At 37.9% G+C, this 27329-nt stretch overlaps 1 protein-coding gene across 6 annotated transcripts in view; it reads left to right on the forward strand.

Moving 5' to 3' along the window:
- Positions 1-27329, forward strand: part of LOC120420149 (cyclic nucleotide-gated channel rod photoreceptor subunit alpha) — a 354470-nt gene that overhangs the window by 186969 nt on the left and 140172 nt on the right. For 4 of the 6 annotated variants that reach the window (XM_052710290.1, XM_052710291.1, XM_052710292.1 and 1 more), the window contains exon 4: positions 20411-20608. The exons of the other annotated variants lie outside the window; for them this stretch is intronic. In XM_052710290.1, coding sequence (XP_052566250.1) covers positions 20411-20608 — 198 coding nt within the window. The remainder of the gene's footprint in view (positions 1-20410; positions 20609-27329) is intronic. 6 annotated transcript variants of the gene reach the window in all.

The raw sequence follows: 27329 nt of genomic DNA on the forward strand, positions 1-27329 counted from the left end.
TTTTGTATGGACAGCTGTATGGAAAATTATATGGACAAACTAATGATGCGAAATGGTTTCTTTGGGTATACCGAAGGGACCAAGAAAGTTTCAGACGGATTATAAAATACAAATACTAAAATTAATGAAATAAGACCGGTTACGTAGAGAATTACTCTACAGCCATTTTAGTAATTTTGAAAAGGCTTGGTCGTCCGAGCGTTGGACGTTTCATTGTTAAAAAATAAACATACGTTTTGAAATTGTTTAATCTTCAATGTAATAAATTTTGAGGTGTCGGTTGCCTCAATCAGATTTTTGCAGTATTGTGTCCGTAAATTCGATAACTATCATCAGTGTGATGGTATCGCATTTACGTACAAAACAGTTTAACACGAACTATTCGGATGTTTCGGATTTCCGGAACCTGTAGATTAGTTGAACCTGACATTAACATTTGTGGTCAAATTATAGAGCAATACTTGTCAAACATCCGGAACATTCGGATTGCTATAAATTTAATGTCAAAAAATGTCAAGGCTCTAGCATTTATATGGCAAAAGTTGTGGCAAATTTAACTTGCAAAAATGCTGAAAAGGTCCCCAATACCGTAGCAAGGTTAACAGTTTGCATGCTCCTATAAGTGGTCGAAATACGGAAGCTCTGCAGTACAGTACGAGTACACGACACTACTCAGCAATGTGTGTTGTGTGCGAGCCATGAGCTTAGTCATTTTTGATTATGATAAATGGCTCGAACTAAAGTGAAAAAGCACGCGTCCGGAAAGCAAATCGATCACCCTCTCCCTCCACCCTTAAACACCCCCGTTCCGTACTCATACCAACGCTACCCTCTCTTTATGGTCCAAAAGTCATACGAAAAGTACGGTTCAAATCCGGGCACGGATCCGTCCGGTTGTGGTCGGTGGGGATCCGGACTGGTACCAGGGCTTTCAAATGTGCATGTGTGTGTGTGTTTGTTTTGTGACAAAAAGTCACCGACATGTTCCAAAACAGAATCCTAATCGGTGAAACGACCCAAGAGGAGACAGAGAGAAAAAAAAGCAAGCTCCGGAGCTTGTATCGATTTTTCCAGTGCCAAATCCTATTGGCAAAATTGGTTTTTCCCGCAAAGAGCCCCACTCGGACGATACGAGTGCCCGGAATGGCCGGAAACCGGGTCCGAATTGAAATAACGCACTAACGTGACAAACAGACAATTAAACCGTTTTGCTGACCATTGTGGACGCAGTTGTTTGCTCGGGTTTGTATGTGTGAGCAATCATTCGGTAACGGGATTAAATTTTGACGTGATGGTGCAGTTATTGGCTTTGACAGTGACGCAGTCTCTCCCGGGGGACCTGGAACGATGGCCGCCAGGGAAGTGCCAGCTGGGCATAATCGGTTAGTGCTGAAAGAAAGGAGGGAGTAAAAACTACTGCAGTGATTAGCGATCATGTTGACAGTACAGCGGTATTTGCACGTACATTCAGAATTATTTTGATTTTGGGTAAAATTTAAAATTGCAAATGATTTTTGAGTAGAAGTTTGAATACCGAAATTTGAACAATGTGTGACCATCACAGCTACCTTTCAACACTGCGGGTTTTGTTGAAATTTTAAACGCTGTTTTGAAATTTGAAAAAAAAAGTTCCAGCTGTCAAAATGCTTATGCGCCCTCCTCAAATGTTGCTCCAGATTTTAAATGCACACACCTAACCTTCAAATTTGGTGGCTTTTTTGGAATGTGGTCCAGGCAAACGTTCAAGTAGTTCACTTTCCAACTTCTAGCTGTCCAACTTTCCCACTTGACTGGTACAATATCTAGCGTTTTCTACCCTCAACAGTAGAGGCAGCTTCTGTTTGTTTAGCTTTCCACCCACATAACTTTTTGGTGGTGAGAATATGGGTGAAAAAAAAAAGGTTTCATGTGTCAAGCCATCATCATCGTCATCAACGTCGTCTTCTGCAAAGCTGCAGCAACTCAGCAGTGGCCACGGTATATTGGAGCAACCACAACGCAACTTGAGCACCCTACTGGTTGGTTGGTTCGGGTTCGGGCTGTTAAGATGCCAAAGCCCAAATTTCCCATTTCAGAATTTTTGTTTAGATTGGATTATCGAGCGAGTGTAAGGTGGCCAGCGAAGGGAGGGAAAACAGCAGCACAAAGAAAAGTCGTCTGAGGAAAAGCGTCTTATAAGATACCCCTGCTGCCCCAACAAAGTTGTTTTTTTTCTTCTGCGGAGTTACGTTATTCGATTTTTTTTCTTTGGAGCTTAGACAGGAAACAGAACAACCAGCAGCTGGGTTGGAGGAAAAGGGTCGATGTTTTGGTGGAGGGTACTGTTGAAGATATTGATGGTAGAGCATGGGGAGAGAGTGCTGTGGCAGCGACCATCAATACTGAGCTGTCAGACGGAAAGTTGAGACTGTAATGAATGACATTCAAAGATTTCCTCAGATTTTTTTTTAAATCTTTATTTACGTTTAAAATGTTTTCCAAGAAATTCTAATTCCAGTTTTTCACAACATAACTCTGCAACATGCAGTTAATTTTGCAACCCAGGATCTACCAAAACATCAGAATGGACTCAATTACTCACTTATACTAACTGACTTACACAGCAAAAATAAAGTTGAATTTTGGAAGGTTGAAAATTTGGCAGGTTGAATATTACCTCTTTTTTGAGTAATATTACATAAAAAATGTGTAAAAATGTGAACCTGATGAATATTCATCAAAAACTGATGAATATTCATCAATTCCAATTCCAATTCCAATTCCTCATAAGATGTGAACCGTGGATACCACGGTGAACCGCATCGGCTAGCCCCTCGTATGACAGATCGACCTGGCAGCGCTGACTTTTTCGATTTCGTTTTGTGCTGATTTACGCGCGCATCTTGTTTGTTTTTGTTTTGCTTTGCAATCAAGGCAGCAGGCTGCGAAAAGGTCAATCAGCTGTGCAGAAATATTTGTTTGGTGAAAGAGCGGGATTTACTAGAGGTCACTCCGGCGAGAATATCATCCCTGTGCATCCCAGAGCTTCCCCAGGATAAGATTGCCGCCCTGACGGAACACATTCAGGAGGCCGAGCACATCTATAATTGATTAAATTACGCTGTGATCTAGTTGTAAGCTTTTTATATTCCTATCCCCTATCATTAGCAATTGTGTAAGTTTTTTGAAAACTGTTTCTTACTCTTGTTTATGCATTAATTAACAGTAACAATTGCTCTAAATCGAATTAAGACGTAACACACAACTGAAATGTACACAAAAAGTCTGTTAGGTACATAATATTTTCAAATTGATTATTCACAAATATACCGAATATTACACATTTTTTTCGACGCAAAATCTGTCACCATTTCCTGATGAATATTACTACATTTTTTTTCTGTGTACTCACTTTCCAATTCACTGACTGCAACAAGTACTCACTAACCAACTCACTAACTCATTAATTCACGTACTGACACACTTACTCACTAACTAATTTACTCACTGAAACAAATACTCACTCGCTAATTCAATCACTCACTCACAGTCAATTTTGCAACACAGATTCTGTAATTAACCAAAACATCAAAAGGGACTCAATAATTCACTTATAAACTCACTCATTTATTCACTTACATTCACTTCTCCCACTAACTCACTAATTCACTTACTAATTCATTGACTACAACAAATACTCAATCACTCACTCACTAACTCACTCACTATTAATTTATCAATTCATATCCACTTACTCATCAACTTATTGAATCACTCACTCACCAACTCACTAACTCATTCATTCACTCACTGACACACTTACTCACTAACTAATTCACTCATTGAAACAAATGCTCACCCGCAAATTCACTCATTCTCTTACAGTCAATTTTGCAACCCAGCTTCTGTGATTTACCAAAACTACAAAAATAACTCAATTACTGACTTATAAACTCACTTATTCATTCATTATTTACCATTCAATTTAATTTTTAACCAACTAACTCACTTACTCAATTACTAATTCACTGACTGCAACAAATACTCAATCACTCACTCACTCATTCACTTACTAACTCACACACTATTAATATTGCATCCCATATCCACTTACTCATCATCTCACTCAATCACTCTCTTACTCACTCACTAATTCTTTCACTCACTGTAACAAATACTCACTCGCTAATTCACTCACCCACTCACAGTCAATTTTGCAACCCAGATTCATTTCGCATTCGCATTCGCATTCGCATGGAGATGGTGATCTTAGCGGGTTGCAGACTGGATTTCGTCATGTATGTGTGATGATTGTCCAGCCCAGGTTGCTTATAAATTGATTAAAGGGAATTAAAACCAATTCTACCAGAACCGGACAGGCAGCACCATGAAAGCCATCCATTGCCGGCCGCTCCCATCTCCACCATTCACCGGGGCAGGAATAAGGATTAGGAGCAAGGGAAATGTTGATGCTTGACTTACTTAGAAAAAGGTAGCGAAACCGCAGGCTCTTTTTCCCAACCCTATTGTGGAACTCGATCAAATTGACCGTTTGACCAAATTTAATTGAATTTAAACAACAGGGCTGCGTAAGTGTCGCGTGGAGTTGGTAGTTGTGGAAGGTAAAGGTCTGGGAGTCGCCCTAAGCAAGCGATACGACCAGTGGCATAAATCAGGTTAACGGATAAACTATTATTCTCAAGGCAAGCAATCGGATGCTGCTGTTGAGACAATTCCCGTTTAGCGAATTCGCGGAATTCAGTATTTTAGCAGATTAAGAATTTATTCTCAAGCCAACAATGCTGTTGAGACTGTTTACATTTAGTTAGTGTATTTTTTTTCATAATTTTATCCCGACGCGTATATTTGTTTAGGATCCAATATTAGACAGCCGGCTGTGGAAATAGGAGATCCCGTAATAAAATTCAATTGATTAAAACGAACAGATTGTAGTATAACTCGTTATAGCAAACTTATGAAATTATTTCTAAAATCTATCTTATTGATGGGGTAGTAGAACTTTATATGAATGCAATTCGCGGATAAGAATCTATTCTATGAATTAGTAAATAATTAATTCGGCAGTTGCGGTGCAATCTTACGGTACATTCCGAAGCATTTCGATCGAACATACTGGGATTAGAAAACAATTATACACACACACACACACACACACACACACACACACACACACACACACACACACACACACACACACACACACACACACACACACATACATACATCAAGCATTATCATGGAACGAACTCACCGGGGAGATCCATCGATACGTGGTGTAGAAATCCTCATAACCACCGGCAAAGACAGCTACAGACTTTTCTACATTTGCACAGATTATCGACAAATCATTCGGCAACTCCGACGCAAAAGCTCGCTCTCGAAGTAAATAAACAACTCCCGGGGTAAAAAAAAAATGCTGTCATCTCTTTCTAGAACCGCGCGCGCTCTCTGGTGGCAAGTAGTGGAATCTCCTCCTGACAGATTATCCCAGGGAAAGAGAAAAAGAATAAAACAAAAACACAAATGCCGGCTGGCGCACTCGGATTTTAACACTTGAAATTTCTTAATAATTTTGAGTTTTTCTCTAATATTCCACTATGTACAGCACGTATGAAGTCTAAACTTCATCAAAAACGAAAAATAAGACTTCAACACTCCAAAAAACACCGAAAAAAACGAACTTTCTGCGGACCGCGACGCGCTTGCAACCGACTGAAATGGCAGTGCTGCCGAGATCCCGTCAATTTTGCAACCCAGATTCTGTGATTTACCTCAAAAGAGACTCAATTACTCACTAATGAACTAACTCACTCACTCACTCACTCATTTACACACTGACTCACTGGCTTACTAACTAATTCACTCACTTAAAAACATACTTACTCTCCCACACTCTCACTCACTCGATCAAATCAAAAACCAAAGTTGCCTTTATTGAGAGTAATGAATCAAAGTCATGATCAGACTAAATCTTATACCCAATTTGAGTCCATAAAATGCCAAACAGATCAAACTGCAAAAACCTTCCAAAGTGTCTGTTAATAGAGACCCCTGTTCGACTTTTTGACAACTTCCGGCCTTCCGTGACTCAGATTGAGAAAATCCATCCTCTTGGCGTTGCGTGGCGTTCCGTTTCAGTCTCTCGGATGGTATGGTAAACGGGCCAGAGTAGGAGGTAAACACATCAACTCCTTCAGTGCAGTGAGTGGAAAGTGAGTTGAGCCAAGCTTTTGCTAGGGTATTGGGAACGAATCTCGGTTGGTCTCAATTCTGGTGATGATGAACCGGTCGTAGGTCTAAATTAGGTCCCTTTTCTTTGCTGGTAACATCCGCCCGGGGCAGAAGAAACGCTAAAGAAAGCACGGTAAGATCCGGTAAGACGTAAACTTTACACATTATTGCTCCTATCAAAACTTGCTCCATATTGAAAGTCGGAGAGCTATTATTATTCCTGGTGGGGCTTCCGATGTTTTTTCCGCACTTTATCGGCATCGGGATTGATGATGATGAAGATTATGAAGATGACTATGGCTATCCTGGAATGATTTATGCTGGAATTTGTGTTTTTCAAGGAAGCCATCTTTGTTTTATGTAAATCTTAAATCATCAAAAATTGAAAAGAGCCAAACAAAATTTGAAAAAGTGTGAGATATGTGTAGTACGTTATTTCCTAATTAAATCTTTGAACAATCTTTGTCCAGCTTAGAAAGTTTGCCTTTCCAAGCAGTATCAAGTTTTCAAGTCACCAGATTAACCATCTGCAGCAGCCCCAACCAACTTTTTCCAACTTTCTGATCCCTGTCAACTATTAGGAAAGAAAGGCGTGTGGCAAAGTGTGTGTGTGTGTGTGCTGTCTGAAAATAGTCATTCATTAACTCAGCACTTCTTTTATTTAGTTTGACCAGCTACTGCCATTTAGTTCACTACCCCTCCCTTCCCCCGAACAGCATCTCTCCCTCAGAAAGACCTCAAGATTGTGGTTTATCTCATCGAGAGAGTGTGCCTTTGTGTCTTCAGCCTGGGAATCAACAACCCAACCCTGGGAAGAGGGTTGTACGATAAAGCACTCACACACACACTCACGATGATTTTCATATCTGCCTTGAAAGGCTGCCGCTACCAACTGGTGAAGGGTAAGAGGTGGAGGAATGGTGGAATGGTGATGCGGTTCGTTATCCTTGTCAGGACGATTTCCACCTTTCAAGCACATCGGATGATAAAAATGGGCTCTTTTCCGGAAGTTATGAATTTCTGCAGATAATAATTCATTTCTGGGGAAACATTTTACTCATTGCTTGATATTATTTACCGACATTTCATAAGTTTATAATATCCCGAAACAAACGTTTGAAATATGGGTTGATGAAATTAAACTTTCAAATAGCCTGGCAAAAAAATACGTCAATATTTCATTTGAAACCATTTTTTTTTCAAAAGCTCAACTGATCCATGAAATTTACCTAATTAAACATTTAAGGGTGCACCGCAACAAAGGAAGTTGTTGTTTTCTTATTTCAAATTTGGGGAACTTACGGACCCAATCCTGCAAATAAAAATAATTACCATCAATAATTTAAACACAAAAAGTAAAGAACAAATTTCTGGGTGCACTATAATCTGAAAAATGAGCACCGTTAAAAGATTTTTTAAACATTCATTAGAGAGTAGTTTATTCAAATTTTCTCTTTCGGCCGATTTCGACCATTTTTATTTTTTGTATTTTTTGATTTGACTAAAACTTTGTGGGGGCCTTCTCTATGACCAAATAAGCTATTTTGCGTCATTGGTTCACCCATACAAGTCTCCATACAATTTTGGCTGCTGTCCATAAAAAAATGGTATGTAAATATTCAAACAGCTGTAACTTTTGAGTGAATTTTCTGATCAATTTGGTGTCTTCGGCAAAGTTGTAGGTATTGTTGAGGACTTTTGAGAAAAAAATAGGTACACGGAAAAAAATTCAGAATTTTCTATCAACTTTTTTTTTACTAAGACTCAATTTCCCAAAATACGTATTTTTTGATTTTCGAGATTTTTTGATATGTTTTAGGGGACAAAAATCCGCAACTTTTGAGCCATAGAGAAACATGCCCAAGTAACATTTTAGGCTTTATCAAAGCTGTCACAACCGCTATAAAACCTATCAGCCAAAACCAACATTAAAACCCCTTAGTCGTAACAAACTCCCCAGAACCTTGATAAACCCCACTTAAAACCCAAAAGGACCTCCGCAAAAGGTTGTTACGGCCTATTTATAAAACCTACATAGGAGTTCAAGGCTTTACAACTGAATCCTAACAACATCCTCAAAGCCTTGATAAAACCTTTGTTAAAACCTAGTCAGGAGTTATGGAAAAATGACATTTCATACGTCTTCAAACGTCTTATGCCAAATAGGTTTTATTTTGGCAAAAATAAGTCTTCGTCTTACCAAATGAAATTATGGAGATGGTTGTCAAAAATGGCGATGATAAATAATAGATATTAGAGCTAATCCAAATAATTTGAAAGCTTATTTCTCACGATTGATGGCTCAAATTCAGCTGCGGTTGAAATTTTATTGATAAATGTAGGGGAGATAGAGCCAAAAAATTCAACTCGCTTCATCAAAAATCAATATTTTGTAATCATAGTGTTTAATGTTAAAAAATATTTTATTGCAATTCTTTGAAAAAAAATGTTCAAAATATTTTTAAACATCTATCGCTATATAAATCATACCAGAAATTCAGCATAAATGTGTGTTTTCATCAAATTTAAATCAAATTTTTCAGTTTTCTATTTTTTCAACCAAGATGGCGGTCAATCATATTCAATCAGAGCACGCGTCTAGCGCCATATTTATGCACTGCTATTTGGCCGCGATAAATGCTCTTTTAGGAGCTTATGGTTTTAAGTGAGCTTTTTACATGCCTAATGGCACTTGACAGCTACAACACCCTAGGTTTTAACAAAGCATGCGATAAAACCGATTGGCATGGCATTGCCATCTGGTTTTCAAGCCTCTGTTAAAACTTTCATAAAACCTTATTGAAAGCCAGTCGGCTTTTATTTAAACCCGGTTTTATGTCCGAGGCATAAAACCCTGTTAGAACCTATTAATTAGCTCTTGCTTGTTGGTTGCGGTGAATGCCCAAATAAAACTATTAGGCAATCAAGATGCTACAATAAACCCTTAATAAAACTTGGTGGTGGCTAGTTGGTTTAAAAATGTTACTTGGGTGGTCAAAAAATCTGCCGCCGAGTTATGAATTTTTGAAAAAATAGTGATTTTTGGAAAAAATCGATTTTTTTTGCAAATACGACTTTGACATTATTTTTAAATGCAAAATTGAATTTGCAATCGAAAAGTACTGTACAGATTTTTTGATAAAGGGCTCCGTTTTCAAGATATAGCCACCGAAAGTTTGATTTTAGCGAAATATTTGCAGTTTTTCAATTTTTAAAAATAGTGACCATAAGTGACCATTTCTAAAAATATTTTTTTTGAAAAGTTCAGAAAATTTGCTATAAAATTATCTAAGATATATTGAAGATTGGACCTCGGGTTGCTGAGATAGAGCCACTTTAAGAAAAAGAAACACGAAAATTGAAGTTCATTTCCGGTTTTGGTAGAGAATTGCTCTTCAAACACGTAAGGCAGACAAAAATCGAAATAATGAGTACAGTCATCCCTCATATTCGGAACAGTTTACAGATTGGCCAATGTTCAAAAAATCATAGCAAATCGATAATTGATTTTGATGATTCGCTTTTACCTTCATTTAAAGCTTTTCTTGCGATCTTTCGAATGATGTATCGAACAACTGTAAATTTTAACTTGTATATCAAGTTTTTGAAGAAAAACTTTGACCCTTGAAATCCACAAATTCGGAACACTTTTTTCTTACGGATGTAAACAAACTTTGGATCTCTCCAGGAGTACTTATTTTTTACAAAATAATGACTTCACTTTCTGAAACCAATAAAACACATGCTTAGTAATGATTTATGAATGGTCTGATAACTTTTGTTGTGAAAATATCAGTTAAATTCAGGTGTTCCACAATTGTGGGAGGCACAATAACATCCCACAATCATGAAACAGGCAATTTGGAGGCAGTGTTTTGCTGCTCAGGATAAAATAGTCTTGAAATGAAGTTTTTTGTTCTAAAAGTACTACTTTTACTAGTGAAATAGCAAGAAAATGCCCAAATAAAGGTCCTAAAAATAGTAGGGTCGAAAGAAACGCTGCATTTGGCATGCTATTGACAAATTATCACAAAAGTGTTCCGAATTTGTGGGTGTTCCGAATATGTGGGATGACTGTACATTATATTTTGTGGCTCTTTCCTTGAAAACACAAGAAATTTAGTATTTTTCTCTAAAATAAAATATAAATCAAAAAAAAATCCAGTGAAGCTTCTGTAATGAGAATAAAACAATTGCAGACTGACTGCTTGTTGAATATTACTTTTTCTGAATAGATTTAGTTACAGGCAATTTCTAGTATACAAAATCAATTTCCAAACCATAATAAGGAGCTCAATATTATGCATTTGAAAAATATGTCGTTTTAAAATAAGACTATTACAAGCCTCATGAAAAAAAAAAAATTTCGAATAAAAAAATTGGATTTATTTTTTGTTATTCCAATGTCAGAAGAAAAAAATAACATAAAACTAGCTTAACCCTCTACAACCTAACCCCGCCTTTAGCCGGGCTTCGATCTAACAAATCGCCAAACATCAATTTTCCAACCAACTTTTGATCTTTAAAAAGCATTGGAAAGAAGAACTCTTAAAATTTTACAAAATTTCAGGGTTGGAATTTTTACTTGTTTTATGTAACTTTGCCAATGTTTTAAAAAATGGTATTTTTTAGGGGTCAACTTTGCCTGTGATTTTCACTAATATTTCCTATATTTTCAGTAAAAAGAAGTATGCAGTAGTTTTTGTAGTGTTCCAGACTATGCTTCTACACATTTTTTGGTGATTTAAATGATGATGGTGCCATTCTATAGCAGAAAATATGAAAAACATGCAAAAAATTGAAAAAAAGTGACTGTAAAAACTTAAAAAATTAGATAGGCAAAATGTAATTATATAAGGTGGTAGAATAGGCCAAATACTACCAATAACAAACATAAACTAAACAAGATAAATGCAAATTAAAATACTAAAAATAAAACAAAAAAATCATATAACAAGAGAAGTAAAGTTTTTCGTAGAACAAAAGTTGGTCTAAATAACCTCCTGAACAGGGGAAAAATAAATATTTTCGAAAAAAAAAATTTGGGCAGTAGAGAGTTAAGAGGCAGTATTTGTAGAATCTGCTCGGTTTGTTCTAAAGGTCGTATCGAGTGGCTCCGATTTGGATGAAACTTTCAGCGTTTGTTTGTCTTTACATGAGATGAACTCATGCCAAATTTGAGACCTCTACGACAAATGGAAATGAGGTCAAACGGGCATTGAAGTTTGAGGTCCAAAAAACTTGGAAAATCTTAAAATTGCTCGCATTTTCTTAAAATTTAGTCAATTCCAACTCTCTTAGATTCATTCGAAAGGTCTTTTGAAGCCCTTCAAAATGTGCCATAAACATCCAGGATTGGTTTGACTTTTTCTCATAGCTTTTGCAAATTACTGTTAAAAATGGATTTTTTTAAAACCTTAATATCTTTTTGCAACAGCCTTAACTTTTGCCCTGAGCTGAGAAAATGCTTTTAGCCATTTTTAAGGCAATCAACCATTGAAATTTGACATAAATGAGGTCGCAGAATTCGAAATTGATGTCGAAAGCAAGAAAATAAAAAAAATGTTCATGATATGATTATTCGAAGTCCCATGCACCTTGCATCCCTGCTATGCAGTCCAAGATCAACCGAAACCTCAAAAAATAAAAAAAGCCAATAATTAAAAGATTTTTTATAAAAGTTTGTCCAAAATTCGTTTCAAACTCCATCACTTTGTCTAAGGTCATGTCGGTTTGACATGGAATGACTGTAGACCTGACAAAAAGTGTTAAAATAAGAAAAGTGTTTTAAGAGATTTACATAAATTCACGGGATTATAAAGATTAAAAAATGTTCTCTTGAACAACAAAAACTTAGAAATTTCGTCAGCTGTGTGCTATCTTGTGACATAGACCATTTTGGTCGAAAATGAGTTAATGATGACGTTTTGCTATACTTAACAAACACTACAAGATGCTTTAACCCGATTTTGGAAACCCGCTTCCGTTTCCCGGATATCGCAATACACACTTGTGACATAGACCAATTTATCATCAAAATGATCGTGCACACTTGTGACACGTCATACATGTTGTTGGAAAATGTGGAAAAAAAATTCTTGTTTTTCACAAATTTATGTTGATACTCACTTTCTAAAAGCAATGCAATCTTTTGTTTTCGAAAATATACTGATAAAGTGGGTTAAACTATTGATTTAAGCCGATTTTAGTTTGTATGGGAATTCTGTGCACAATTGTGAAACGTAGTACAATTTTACTTTCGAAACACACTTGTGACACGTGCTTTTCAGATTTTTGATTACATAATTTCATTCCTTGGATGGCCCACCTCTTACCCATACACAGTTTTTGTAGCATGGAAGGTTTACGAGCAGATATCTTTCGATAATTCGTCGTTCGTATTTTGAGAGTGTCCTGTAATCTTGACTCTACTTCCGTGTATGCCCATCCATTTCTCTCGTGTCCTATCTCAAGGCGCTCTAACAAATCCTTTGTCGAGTCATTTTATCAATCAGATTGCAGTATTTTTATCCATTTAGGGTATTGGAACCATTTGCTATTCCACGCACATATGAGCCCATAGGGTTAAACCGCGCCCAGATTCGCGTTACTTTTGAATAAATTTATCATATGCGGCCCAAAGTGATCCCATGCGATGTGTACCGATAATGAAGATGGTCGACCGTCATAACGTGCTCTTCGTCACAGTACCATCGTGGGTCACTTCTACTCCAACGGCCGTTGCCGTACAAACTCCTTGCAGCTCCGTTTAAACTCGTTTATGTTGCTCGTCATCTTTGCTGCCTCTGGAAGCTGGTTGTATAGTTTAAAACCTTTGTAAAACAACGAGTTCTGTGTACAAGCCTTCCTCCAAATCTGCAACCTGAGATCGTCAGCTCCTCTAGTGTCGTGCTCATGGATATCCCTTCCGCGTACCATGGCCTCCGTCAAGTATTGTGGTGCCATCCTTTCCTTCACACGAAAAACAAAAACAAGTGTGTTGTATTCGATCCGTTGCTTCACCGACATCCACTGCAAACATTCGAGCATGCTCCGTCTTGGTGTCAGTCGATCACATCTAAGGATGAGCCGCATGATTTTGCTCTGGAGAACTTGCATCCTCTTCATTTGCCGTTGTGTTGCCAAGAACAAGATCGATGAGCAGTAGTCGAAGTGCGGCGCGATCAGCGAGTTGTACAACTGAACCTTTGTCTCTGCTGTCAAGTAACGATTAATCCTACACAAAACACCAAACTTTCGTGCTGCTTTCCGAATAGTGTAATCGATGTGTTCGTTGAAGTTCAGCTTTTCGTCCAGCATGACTCCGAGGTATTTCATCGTCTCGACACGCTCCACGATTCCTCCATCCATATGTACGCTCCTTCTGCAATCCTTGGTCTGCCGTGTCGTCACCAACATGCACTTTGTCTTCGTAATGTTCAGCTGCAGTTTTTTCCACTTTAACCATTCTGAGAACCCGCCCAGCTCTTCGTTCATAATATCAAAACACTCATCGAAGCTGTCACCAACAACAAATAGTACCGTGTCATCGGCGAACAGGTTTACCTGTACTTTCTTCAGCGCCTGTTTGATGTCGTTTATGTAGAGGATAAATAAAAGTGGCCCTAGCACGCTTCCTTGTGGTACTCCAAGATCCACTGCTGTTTCCGCTGAGACTGCGTCGTTGTACTTCGTGACCTGCTTCCGGTTTTCTAGGTAACTGCTGAACCATTTCAAGACCGTTCCACGAATCCCGCTTTTCTTCAGCACACGTATCAATTTAGTCCGGTCAATGGTCTCGAAGGCCCGCTTCAAATCTACGAAGACTGACAGAACAATATTTCCTTTTTCAATGCACTGTTTCCACTTCAGCAACAGGAGATTCAGCGCCGACTCGCACGAGTGATGTTTTCGAAATCCAGATTGCTCTTTCAGCAGCACGCCAGTTTGATCAATGAACGCCGCCAGTTGTTCCTTCACGATCGTCTCCATTACCTTCTCATACAGCGGCAGCATGTTGATAGGTCTATGGTCTTCAGGTTTTTTGGATTTTGGAATTTTCGGGATTGGAATTACCAAGGTCTTTTTCCATGCGTCCGGGAATTCACCTCGTAACAGCGATTTGTTGACGATGTCCAGTAAGTCCACAGCAACAACGTCCAAAGCGTCCACCATTACCCGTTTCGTGACGTTTTCAACACCAGCGCAGTCCTTCAGTGATCGTACCGTTTCCTTAAGCTTGCTAAGTGTTATTGGGTGAAACTCACTCAACAGCTCCTCCGGTTCCGTCCCTCCTTCTTCAGGCGTAAACGTCGTTGTTGGGATCCCTGCATTTATCTCTTCCACACTCCGTACAAAGAAATTATTGAGAAGCCTTGCCGTTTCCGCATCTCCCCGTGGCTTTCCAAACACGATTTCCATCGGCGGCTGTCCGCCTGGCTGGATCAGCGATTTCAAACACCGCCAAAGCTTCTTTGAATCTCCGCCGCAGCTCCTTATTTCCTCGTTGACTGATGAGTTCTTTGATGTTCGAATTTGGTTAACGTAGCGGTTCCTGCTAATTTTGTACATGTCCCAGTCAGTGGCCGCCTTGGTGACTTTATACTTCCGGTAGGCGTTATCTCTCAATGTTTTCAGCTTTCTCAGGTGATCTCCATACCAGTCGTTAGGGTTTGCACGTTCGTCCACGCGGACGTCGACGAGTCTTCCAACTGCCGCTACCATTTCCGCATCAAACTTCTCTCCCGCTTCGTTGACTGAAACCGTTGGGTCCGGGCGACTTCGGTTTGACCGTAGGGCATCTTGCAGTTTCTCTTTAGAATACCGACTCCAGCTAAGACGTGTCTTGTTTCGTTCGGTGAGATGTACGTTGCTTGTTCCGGTGCTGATGCTGATGGTTTCGTGGTCGGATATTTTAAGCTCCTCTAAAACACGCGCAATTCCACCTTCCACGTTTGTGAACACAAGGTCAATCATTGTGCTGCTGCTCGGCCCAACGCGGGTCGGCTCGGTAACTAACTGCCTCATCCCCAAAGCCTCCGTGACGTTTCTCAGTTCTCGTGAATAACCTGGCTCGTTCCATCGGATGTTAAAGTCTCCCACAAACGAGTTTGCTCGTTCGTCCACAAAAACGCCCCTGAGCCACGTTTCTAGATTGTCGACAAAAGTAGCGTCGCTGCTGCTCGGTGAGTGGTAGATTCCTCCATAGATGCCGTTCATGGTTGGGGTTTTGACGTCGATTGCGAGGAACCAGTTGTCACCAGCCACGAAGTTTGATATAGTCTCAAAGTCAATCCGATCATCCAAATACATTGAGACCCCTCCCGTATGAGCTGACCTGGACAGACAGTCACTCCTCCTGTAGTTCTCAATCTCATACTCGTCAAGATCATGTTGTGAAGTCAAGTGTGTTTCTGTCAATATCACCAGTTTCGGCTTGTTCTGCTGAATCATCACCTTAAGCTCGTCAAAATGTGTCCTCATCCCTGCTATGTTCATGTACAGCAGTTCTCCAGCAAGTTGTGGTTGCTACAGAGTGTAATCAACCAGCTTATTTCGCCGTTCCTGCTGCTTTCTGTACACCGGACACTCACTGCTCCATGCTGCATGGTTTACGTCGATGTCACTATTTTTTTCAATCCTCAGTTTCTCACAATTTGAACATTTTTCACGTTCCGCCTTGCAGTCCTTCAACTCGTGCGATCCACTGCAGATCGGACAGGTGATGACAGCAGCTTTACAATATAATTTACTGTATCTTTTAACTGGTGTAACCAAATTAGTTGAAACTTGGAGCGTTTGTTAAGCGATAGTATACGAACCGATTGCTTCAAAAAGTTTGGCTCTACCATTCATAGTTTTGAAAATATTTATCATCAAACTTTAAAAATCGATTTCTCGAAAAGTACTAAACGGTCGTTGTCACAAGATAGCACACAGCTGACGATTTATCAAAGTTCTGACATTATACTTATATACAAGTAAAACTCATGCTATCACCTACAAAGCACTGTTTTTTACATAGAACCCGCCGCTAAAGATACCTTTCCTTTGGCACACTCGGAAATTCGATACGGGGCAGCCATTTTTAGCATTTTCACCCCCGCCAGATAGGTTTACGAAAACGAGGAGTGCCGGCCGTGCGGGGTTGGAACGGAACGGAGAAATATAACAATATGTAACCTCAAGGGTTGGCCCAAGTTGGGATTTAATTTGCTAATTAAGTGTACCGAATGTCGGAGCCAGCGTTTCGTTGAGTTTGTGTCGGTATAAATTAAAATAATTATAGGCCACCAAGTAGTGTAAGGTTTTGTTGCTTCCAAAGCCTTTGAGGACGATAATTATTCGAGAATGAGATCCCAATTTGCTCCAAGAATGTACGGCAAGCTGTTCAAACAAGAGTCGTAAAATGATGATTTTCGAATTTTCTCAGCAAGGTTGCTGGAAAAATAGCTCTTGCTTTGCAGAATGATAAAAGTTGAGCAACGTCTAAACCATTCCCGACCCATTCAATCAGCACTTATCCAAGTCTTTGCAAATATACTGCTAAATTCTGTCTTATTTATTGCCGGCTTCAGACAATTTGCCTTCCGACAAATCGACCGTTCTTCCGAAAATCCTGATGAGCAGCACCGGCGGCAGCTTGGTTTTGAGAATTTCTCTAGAATATCAACAGTTTTATTTTGTTTGGTGATTGTGCTTCAGATAATGATAATAATCATGAACAAATTTTAAGTTTTTATTCGAGTCAAACCTTTGCGTAGCATACATGGTATTAAAATTTGAAATTTTTTACTTGCGTGGCTTTTTATCCATGCAAAATTTCAACTTTGGAGCTTGGTTTTGAGATTTGATAACAAATAGTCAATAGCCTGTCCCATTTTGAGGTCATGTCGAGGAATTTCAGGTGCTCACTTCTTAAATGGTAGATTATGATGTTAGGAACAATGTTTTCTTAGACAAGAAAAAATAATAAAATACTTTCTCGCACCCCCTAGTCGATTTACTGAAAAAAGTCACTTTTTTGAACAAATTTTCTAAAATCGCTTGGAATCAATACAAAAACTGTTTCGATCAGGTGTGTATTATCTTCAAACGATAGGTTTTTGTCCATAGATTAAGATGCACTATCAATATTGGACGAAAATTTAAGTTTTTGGACTCTCCCAGGCGGATTTGTGTCGAAAAAATCGCATTTTTTCGAAACTTTTTTCAGAAATGTTCATTTAATTTAGGGTAGCCTATTTTTCCCAGTGAAACCAATACGTGCAGCTTGTAGGAAATTTCATGGCGAACATTTTTTCCTCTGAGAAAATGCAATTTCGACACTCCAGAGCCGAGATATTTGAGTTTTAGTGAGGAAAAAAGTGACAATTTTCAAAATTTCTCAGAATTCAGAAGCAAGGCCTACTAATTACACGATGTAGCAAGCATATGTCTCAGAGGTCAGGGTATGCTTTTTATAGTAATTTTGGCCGCTGAATCCGAATCTGAAATCAAATTTCGTGCAAACAGTGATGTTTTGGAGCTACACCCTTTTGGAATGTTATTTGCGTGTTTAAGAGGCAGTTTTTGTAAATATTGCTCGGTTTGTTCTAAAGGTCGTATCGAGGTGCTCCGATTTGGATGAAACTTTCAGCGTTTGTTTGTCTATACATGAGATGAACTCATGCCAAATATGAGCCCTCTAAGACAAAGGGAAGTGGGGTAAAACGGGCATTGGAGTTTGAATTTTCCGAGGATTTCGAATATGACAAAAGTGAGACTAAACAACAGAACAATAACTAACGTTGTAAAATGTTTGTTATAGAAAAATCGAAAAACTATGAGAAAAACTGCGATTGGCCAAAAAAGTTATTACCGTAGGCTTATAGTCCATGAAATTCCCTAACTTGAACTAAAAGAGTATGGGTGTTGGAGGCTGTTGCAAAAATATATTGAGGTTTAAAAAAAAAAACAATTTTTAACAGTAATTTGCAAAAGCTATGAGAAAAAGTTAAACCAATCTTGGATGTCTATGGCTCATTTTGAAGTGCTTCAAAAGACCATTCAAATGCATCTAAGATAGTTGAAATTGATGAAGTTTTACTTAAATGCGAGCAATTTTAAGATTTTTTATGTATTTTGGACCTCAATCTTCAATGCCCGTTTTACCCCACTTCCCTTTGTCTTAGAGGGCTCATATTTGGCATGAGTTCATCTCATGTATAGACAAACAAACGCTGAAAGTTTCATCCAAATCGGAGCACCTCGATACGACCTTTAGAACAAACCGAGCAATATTTACAAAAACTGCCTCTTAAACACGCAAATAACATTCCAAAAGGGTGTAGCTCCAAAACATCACTGTTTGCACGAAATTTGATTTCAGATTCGGATTCAGCGGCCAAAATTACTATAAAAAGCATACCCTGACCTCTGAGACATATGCTTGCTACATCGTGTAATTAGTAGGCCTTGCTTCAGAATTCTGAGAAATTTTGAAAATTGGCACTTTTTTCCTCACTAAAACTCAAATATCTCGGCTCTGGAGTGTTGAAATTGCATTTTCTCAGAGGGAAAAATGTTCGCCATGAAATTTCCTACAAGCTGCACGTATTGGTTTCACTGGGAAAAATAGGCTACCCTGAATTAAATGAACATTTCTGAAAAAAGTTTCGAAAAAATGCGATTTTTTCGACACAAATCCGCCTGGGAGAGTCCAAAAACTTAAATTTTCGTCCAATATTGATAGTGCATCTTAATCTATGGACAAAAACCTATCGTTTGAAGATAATACACACCTGATCGAAACAGTTTTTGTATTGATTCCAAGCGATTTTAGAAAATTTGTTCAAAAAAGTGACTTTTTTCAGTAAATCGACTAGGGGGTGCGAGAAAGTATTTTATTATTTTTTCTTGTCTAAGAAAACATTGTTCCTAACATCATAATCTATCATTTAAGAAGTGAGCACCTGAAATTCCTCGACATGACCTCAAAATGGGACAGGCTAATAGTCAAGTTAGCTGCAATTATCGCAAATCTCCCAGAGAATTTCTCATCGGCAACGACTTCGGAGGAAAACCCAGCAAAGAGGCAACCGCTGCGAAATAATTACCACAAATTGAGCGAAGCCCCCGCGAGAAAATTCGGGACCAGTTCCACAAGAACTTCCTCAACGCGGGAGGAACCAAAACCAGGCGCGGTTCTTCTTTTCCAATAGTTGCAAATTTTTTTGGGGTGGTCGAGACGACTTTGGGACGTGTGTATCCATAGTATCGTCTCTCATTTCCCTGCAGGCTGGAAAGGGTTTGCTACGCCAGGGTGGGTTGGGGAAGGAACTGCCTGGTGGGTTGGAATTAATTTAAAATGCTAATTGATAACCCTCCGAACTTTAGTTCGCCCTCCCCAGAAATTCGGCTGAGCTCGCGGTCTCAAACAAGAGTGGGGTTTTTGGGTTTTGGGGAAAACGAGAAAGCCTGTCAGCGGAGGTTTGGAAAGTTCTGCAGAAATAACCACTCTATAAATAAAGTTTCAAAGGTAAATAAAACGAAAATGCGTCCAGGAGGCAATTTTGAGCGGGAAGTGCTGTTTTTAGAAAGCCCAGGAAGGTTAGCCCATTTAGAAAACTGTTGGTGTGTGTGTGCTCAAACTGTAGTTTAAAGTGGGGGGAGGGAGGGCATTTCCAACTTGAATCATTAATAGTGTACAAGTGTAGAAGGTTGGAAGTGATTGAAGAGCTGATGAAAGGCGACGTGGGTCGGAAAGTTGATGCAAAGATAAATATTGGAAAGTTGAAACTTTTCAGCAACTGTAGCACGAATTGCGGGAAGTTGTTAGATGGAAAGCGTCACGATTAGCAAAGTTAGTTTGGCACAGTCCTGATGGAAGGCGTTAGTGATGAAAGCTAGGTGTTTCAAGTTTGCATTTGCAATGGGATTAGCTTTTGTGAGCTTTCAGATAAAATATTAATGGAGTTGTGTGAAGGATGTTTCTTCCGCATCAAAAAAGCATGATTAAGAAGTTCGTTTTTCGACTGATGTTATAGCCCAGAGATGATGGCAAAAATGATAAAGAACCTAAATTAAAAATTTACACATAATTGAGACTTTAAGAGCATTACAAGTTAAGCCCCTCGACTAAGAACCTGTTTTATTCTCTCTGTCTATCTCTGTTCTCTATCTCTCTCTCTCGTTCTAGATGATGATGGCAAGGCATGTTTTGACGACTCGAAACTGTCGCGGCATCACTCGCACTCCCTCAACGGCACGGATGCAGCCATAATGCATCTGGCCCCTCCGCCCCTCGAAGCCGTCGGGTCCGACTTCAATACCATTCAAACGTCGTCCACGTTGGACCACAACAACCGAAACTCTGTGAGCCGTCAAAGTCTCATGGGTAAGTTTCGTGCGAAAGGGGTTTTGTGTTTGCGTGTATTTCTCATACATGTCCTTCTTCTTCTTCTTCTTCTTCCTACCTTTTGTCCTTTCTTTGTTGTAAACATAACGTCTTCTCTGCATCACCCCCCTTCTTCAGCATCATTTGGTTTCTTTTTGTCCTTTTGTCGTTGTCCTCGCTGTTAAGATTTAGATGTGGTCTGCATTTATGTTCTTTTTTATTTTGTTGGTACAATTTTCCCCGTTGGTCGTCGCACACAAGATACCCAACGGCAGTCGTACCAGATAAAAACCATAAAAATAACTCAATGTGATAAATTTAAATTTGCCTCCATTTCATTCCGGGGGCATGTTTCTTGCTTCGGTTGCTGTAATCATGGCTGTACAGCTTTAATGGTTTCGTTGGCCCATTTCGTTTACTGAATATGTATATCATCTCATTGCACAGTGGTCCAGATCGCAAAATTAAGTGGAAAATGGATTTTCCGAAAAATGGTGACGTTTTGGAGCTTTGGTGTCTTCAGAAGAGTTGTTGCAAATGGAAAGGGGCAACTTTTGGTTTGGTTCAAAATTAGGGTGGTTCACGATTAGGGTGATTTTGAAAATCTAACTTTTCAGGAATATTTTTGGGAATTTTTTTGTCTTCTAGAAAGTTGATGGGCTTGCCAATCCAAGCAACTTTGTCGAAGACACCAAAATTTTATCTCGTAATCTACGCCTTCTATGACCAAATTTATAAAAAGCATCTGAGCAAACCTTCAAAAATCAGTTTTTTGAACGTGGCAATTCAGGGTTAACTTTTAGAGAAAAGTGATATTCGGAGCACTTTTAGAGCTCTACAAAACAAACATTTTCATTTTTTGACATGTCAATTTGGACTTAAGGGTCAAAAGTTACAGCCATTTTAAGGTAAAAAAGATGCAAATTTAAAACTTAAATATCTCAAAATGGCGCAAGCCAAATTTTAAGCACTAGGTTGCATTTGAAAGAAGAGATCTAGCACTACAAACGCTGAAAAAATCTCAGGGGTGTTTTTCTTTAAACTTGAGATATCTTCATTTGAAAAAGTCTAATTTTCAAGGGAAAACCATATGGGACCACCCTAACGAAATTCGAAAATTGTCCAAATATATGTTTTTCCATGTAATTTTGCCCGCTGAATCTGAATCTGCCCTCAGAATTGAGCCAAAATGTCAACAAATCGATTTTTGGTCATATTTTGGGTTTAAATGATAATTTTACATGGAAACCCAAAATATGACCAAAAATCGATTTGTTGACATTTTGGCTCAATTCTGAGGGCAGATTCAGATTCAGCGGGCAAAATTACATGGAAAAACATATATTTGGACAATTTTCGAATTTCGTTAGGGTGGTCCCATATGGTTTTCCCTTGAAAATTAGACTTTTTCAAATGAAGATATCTCAAGTTTAAAGAAAAACACCCCTGAGATTTTTTCAGCGTTTGTAGTGCTAGATCTCTTCTTTCAAATGCAACCTAGTGCTTAAAATTTGGCTTGCGCCATTTTGAGATATTTAAGTTTTAAATTTGCATCTTTTTTACCTTAAAATGGCTGTAACTTTTGACCCTTAAGTCCAAATTGACATGTCAAAAAATGAAAATGTTTGTTTTGTAGAGCTCTAAAAGTGCTCCGAATATCACTTTTCTCTAAAAGTTAACCCTGAATTGCCACGTTCAAAAAACTGATTTTTGAAGGTTTGCTCAGATGCTTTTTATAAATTTGGTCATAGAAGGCGTAGATTACGAGATAAAATTTTGGTGTCTTCGACAAAGTTGCTTGGATTGGCAAGCCCATCAACTTTTTAGAAGACAAAAAAATTCCCAAAAATATTCCTGAAAAGTTAGATTTTCAAAATCACCCTAATCGTGAACCACCCTAATTTTGAACCAAACCAAAAGTTGCCCCTTTCCATTTGCAACAACTCTTCTGAAGACACCAAAGCTCCAAAACGTCACCATTTTTCGGAAAATCCATTTTCCACTTAATTTTGCGATCTGGACCACTGTGCATTGTCCTTACGTAGACGTACGAGCATCCTCCCCAGTCTCTCACACACTCACCAAAAAAATGCATACGTGCCTTTGTACCCATCTCATGCTTTGCCGAGTACCGCCTCTTTCCCTTAACTTTACCACTTTTGGTTCACTTGACTTTATCCTCAGTATCTCAATGGATTCTACACTTTTATTTCGCTGTTGTTGTGGCATCTTGTCACATTTGTTTAGTTTGACTGCTTATTCGAACTTTATTGTTCCTATAACCACTGTACCTAAAAGAAATTTCTATCCAAATTTTCTTTCATAAATTCTTCCCGTGGTCCAAATCCGGACATACTCGAGACTATTTCCTGAAGGTTGACCCATCACTATCACAGTAAAAAATTGTTTAAATTTGATAGGTGTAATTTTGGAAGGTTGAATATTATCTCTTTTATGATGTAATTTTACCTCAATTCAGACTGAAAAGCAACATTACAACAGAAAAGTGAGACAATTACACATTTTCAGAGGTAAAATTATACATTTTTTCTGACATAAAAGATGTACCCCTTTCCAGATGTAATATTACCATGATTTTTTTTTTCTGTGTAGGCTTTCCAAATTTTTGCTCATTCTGATCACGGAAACTCCTCCCTATAAGATCTTAAAGTTGCATGAGAAAAATCTTCAAAATGTATGGAGAAAGCAACTGTTTCAGTTTTTACCTGTGGAAGGCGCAATAACTATCCAATTCTTACCAATTCTCGGAACTAAGATCTTCATTAAATTTGGAAAAACTTTTCAGAAGACACCATATTTTCTGGATTTCTTACTAACAGTTTTTAGCCTAAGAAAATGGCCCAGATTTGGACCACCCTAATGACAGTGTTTTTTTGATTCAACTATATTACTATGCTATTTATTTTAAAAATTCTGTCAATCAAAATATTCTATTCGAATATTAAACTTTTTATCAGATCCATTTAATTCCTCATTGAAAATGTTTTTTTTATTTAATAGCATAAATCTAAAATTTTATGTTTTAGAAGCAGTATTTCAGAATCCAATTATCCGACCTACAATATGAAAAGAAAAGTTACATAAAGTTTCCACAGTGTTTTTTCAGAACGTTGCTCTTATCAAATTATCTTTAAAAAATATACAGCCATTCCACGTCAAACAGGAAGTCTCCAAATCAAAAGAGCTCAATTTTTTTCGTTATTTAAATATAGAGCAGTTCTCTACGGAATCGGTCTTTTTTCTTTAATTTTAATTTTTGAATTTTTTAATCCGTCTGAAATTTTGTTGGTGCCTTCGGTATGCCCAAAGAAGCCATTTCGCATCATTAGTTTGTCCATATAATTTTCCATACAAATTTGGCAGCTGTCCATACAAAAATGATGTATGAAAATTTAAAAATCTTTATCTTTTGAAGGAATTTTTTGATCGATTTGGTGTCTTCGGCAAAGTTGTAGGTATGGATACGGACTACACTGAAAAAAATGAAGCACGGTAAAACTGTTTTTGGTGATTTTTAATTTCACTTTTTGCCAATAAAACTTGATTTGGCAAAAAAACACAATTTTTTTTATTTTCTGATCTATTTTAGGGAACATCAAATGCCAACTTTTCAGAAATTTCCAGGTTATGGGTTATGATTTTTTGAATCAATACTGATTAAAAAAAATCGAAATATTGGTTGCAACAAATTTTTAACTTCATTTATCGATGTAAAATCGAATTTGCAATCAAAAAGTACTCGAGTGAAGTTTCGATAAAGTGCAGTTTCAAGTTATAGCCATTTTTAGGTAACTTTTTGAAAATAGTCGCAGTTATTAATTTTTTTAAATTAGTGCCCATGTTTGCCCACTTTTGAAAAAAAATATGATTGTCCACGATCCATACAAAAAAGTTGGATAATTGTCAACGAGGGGGAGGGGGGGGGGGTGAGATTCCCAAAAAAGTGTCCACGTAGTTTATGGATGGTCCCTTAGAACCTTTCAGAAAAAGTTACGCACTTTTGGACTTTTTACACAAAAAAAATGAGCAAAAAACCCATTTTTGAAAAATCTCGTTTTACATTCTTCTGAGCTATGGAACGAGTTGGTCAAAATTCATTGCCATTTTTTCCTTAAAAAAAAAACATTATTTTGAAAAGTTGAAAAGGATTTTTAGACTTTATTTTTAGAAGTTAAATCGAAATTGCAATCTAAAAGAACTTTATATAAATTTCGATATCGTGCAACGTTCAAAAGCTATAGCCACTTGAAATTGATTTTTTTGTTGTTAACGTGATTTTGGCCAACCCTGAAAATATGGTTTTTGTTTGGATAATATGCTTTGAAAAATTTCCATAAATTTATAAAAACACATAAAAATTGTTTTACTCAAGGGTTTAACAATTTCATCAAACAAGCGTGCACTTTTTAAGAGAATCAGCAAATATGCATCCGATATTCAATGTCCAAAAAATAAGTTTTTGTAAAAAATTCCGCTTTTTCGAATCGAAAATTATCAAGCACTTATTGGTTGGAAACAAATTTTTCGACAGAATCATGATTTTATCATCAAATATGCGTCAAAATACACTGAAATCCCGATAACACCAATTGTTGTCAAACGAAAGGAGTCACTTTTTAGTTTGACACCCTCTTTACACGGAGCTCACATACACTACCAAACGTTTGGTTTGACAGTAGGTGTGAGTTTCGTGTAAAAAGTGACAGTTCGTTCTCAGATTTTTTTTTCTTCAAAAAACTTAAACGTTTTAATGGAAATAGAAGTCTAACCAACAGAAAATAATTTGAAATGAATTTTCCTGCATTAAAAATCATATGTAGCATGTTTGGACTCGATTAAAAATAGTTTGAATTTTTTGTGAAATTTCAATGTACAGTACAGATTTTTTTTTTTGCGACATTTTGTTTGTCAAAACTTAGATATTTTCAAATTTAATGATTGCGTAATACTTGAGCTGGTGTAAAATGCATTTTAAAATACTGAATGAGCTCAAATTTTAATTTAGCCTAGTGATGGGTCAATCTTTGATTTCAAAGGGGTAGCCCCGAGAAATCTCGGATTTGGACCACCCTACCCTACATTTTTAAAGCTGTTTTTTTTCTTTTGCCATTAGAATTGTGCGCCCTGAACACACTTCATTCATCAGAATTACGTTTTAGTTCATATCTATCTAGAACTCAACATAACAAATTTCGGGTAAAAATACCGTGGACTCGTTGAAAGAAACCGTACGCCCCCATTGAATTTTCATGGAGTTCATAAAGGCGCCTGGATACTTTTAAAGAAACAATATTATCAAATAAAAATCAAGGTGCTGATGTGGTCAGATTCACAGCGCACAGATACAGTTTTCGAGGAAAATAAAATCATAAAATTCAATACCGTGATACAAATTCACCAAAAATCCAAAATGCCACTTTAAATGTAGTCCAAATGTGTCGCACGATAAGATACTACAACGTCGACGATTTTTTCATGCTTCTGGTGGTGTATGTGCCGAATCTTCAAAATATGTACTCTCTGTGGCACACTCTCTTGTGTTGTGTTATTTGTTGTTATTGTTGGCATGCTTAAAACCCCGTACTTAAACCAAGTGTGTTCCCGATACAGTCCTCGACTGTTGTTTGGTTGCTGTAATGTAGGCATTTTCCGCAAATTTTTCCGTCCAGCTTCATTATTCATGACTACACAAAAACAAGACATATCCGGGCAGTAACTCGCTTACGCCAATTTTGGACGGCTTGCGTACGTGTTTCGAGAGCTGGTGCACTTGAACGCATTCACTCTTGAATGGTTGGGGTGTGTGCAAATAGCATAGTGCATCAATTCAACGTTGTACAATGGCTGTTTTACGCTGAGTATTATGGTGCTTTGTTTGCTTACAATATGCTAAACACATTAATTGGCTGCCAAATTTGACGTGAACAATGAATTCAAATTCTATTTGAGCTGTCCAAAAGTAAATTCTTCAACCCAATGAATCTAAAGAGTGTTTGTTGCTAGGAAACCCATAATTTTATTGATTTGGAGCTTTTTGAAAAGGAAGCGTCGAATTTAATTTTGTACATTTATTGTCTTTTTTTCATTTTTTGACATTTGTTTCAAAACATTAATGTCAAAAACATTTTTTTCTGAAATGGAATTGCTCGGTAAAATTTAATCATCATCATTTTCCTCACTGCTGAGATTCACCATAACAAAAACATCTCAACCTTATAAAATGCTCAAGGAACGGGTAGCAAAACCAAACAGCTCGTAAGGATTAAGCTTCGCGTAGTAAGAAAGCTCTCCTAAATATAAACTACACTAAAACTTGATTGCAACAGATAAAAGCGCAGAAATACACTGAACGGTAGAACACGATGGAAAAAGAAGAAATTTCCCATTTCGTGTTGTATTAGCAGCAGCGGTGTGTGTGTGTGTGGGAAATGTGTGTCAAACTTGTGTGACACGTCTGTCTACCAAGATGTCGCCAGCAACGACGTCCCAGCTGGATAAGTTTCCTTCCATGTGAGAAGACATGGTCGTTTTTCCCTCCCTCCCTACCCCTCGCTCCGCCAGGATTCGCGAAGCGTGCCTTAATCGCTTGACTTTTTCTTAGCAGGAGAAGCTAAGGGAAAGGATGATGTTTTTCCAATGTCAGCGCACCAACCAGCCAGCCAGCAGCATCTGGCTAATGTGGATGATGTGCGAAAGAAGA

Source organism: Culex pipiens, chromosome 3 (assembly GCF_016801865.2).
Source record: "Culex pipiens pallens isolate TS chromosome 3, TS_CPP_V2, whole genome shotgun sequence".
Taxonomy (NCBI): Eukaryota; Metazoa; Arthropoda; class Insecta; order Diptera; family Culicidae; genus Culex; species Culex pipiens.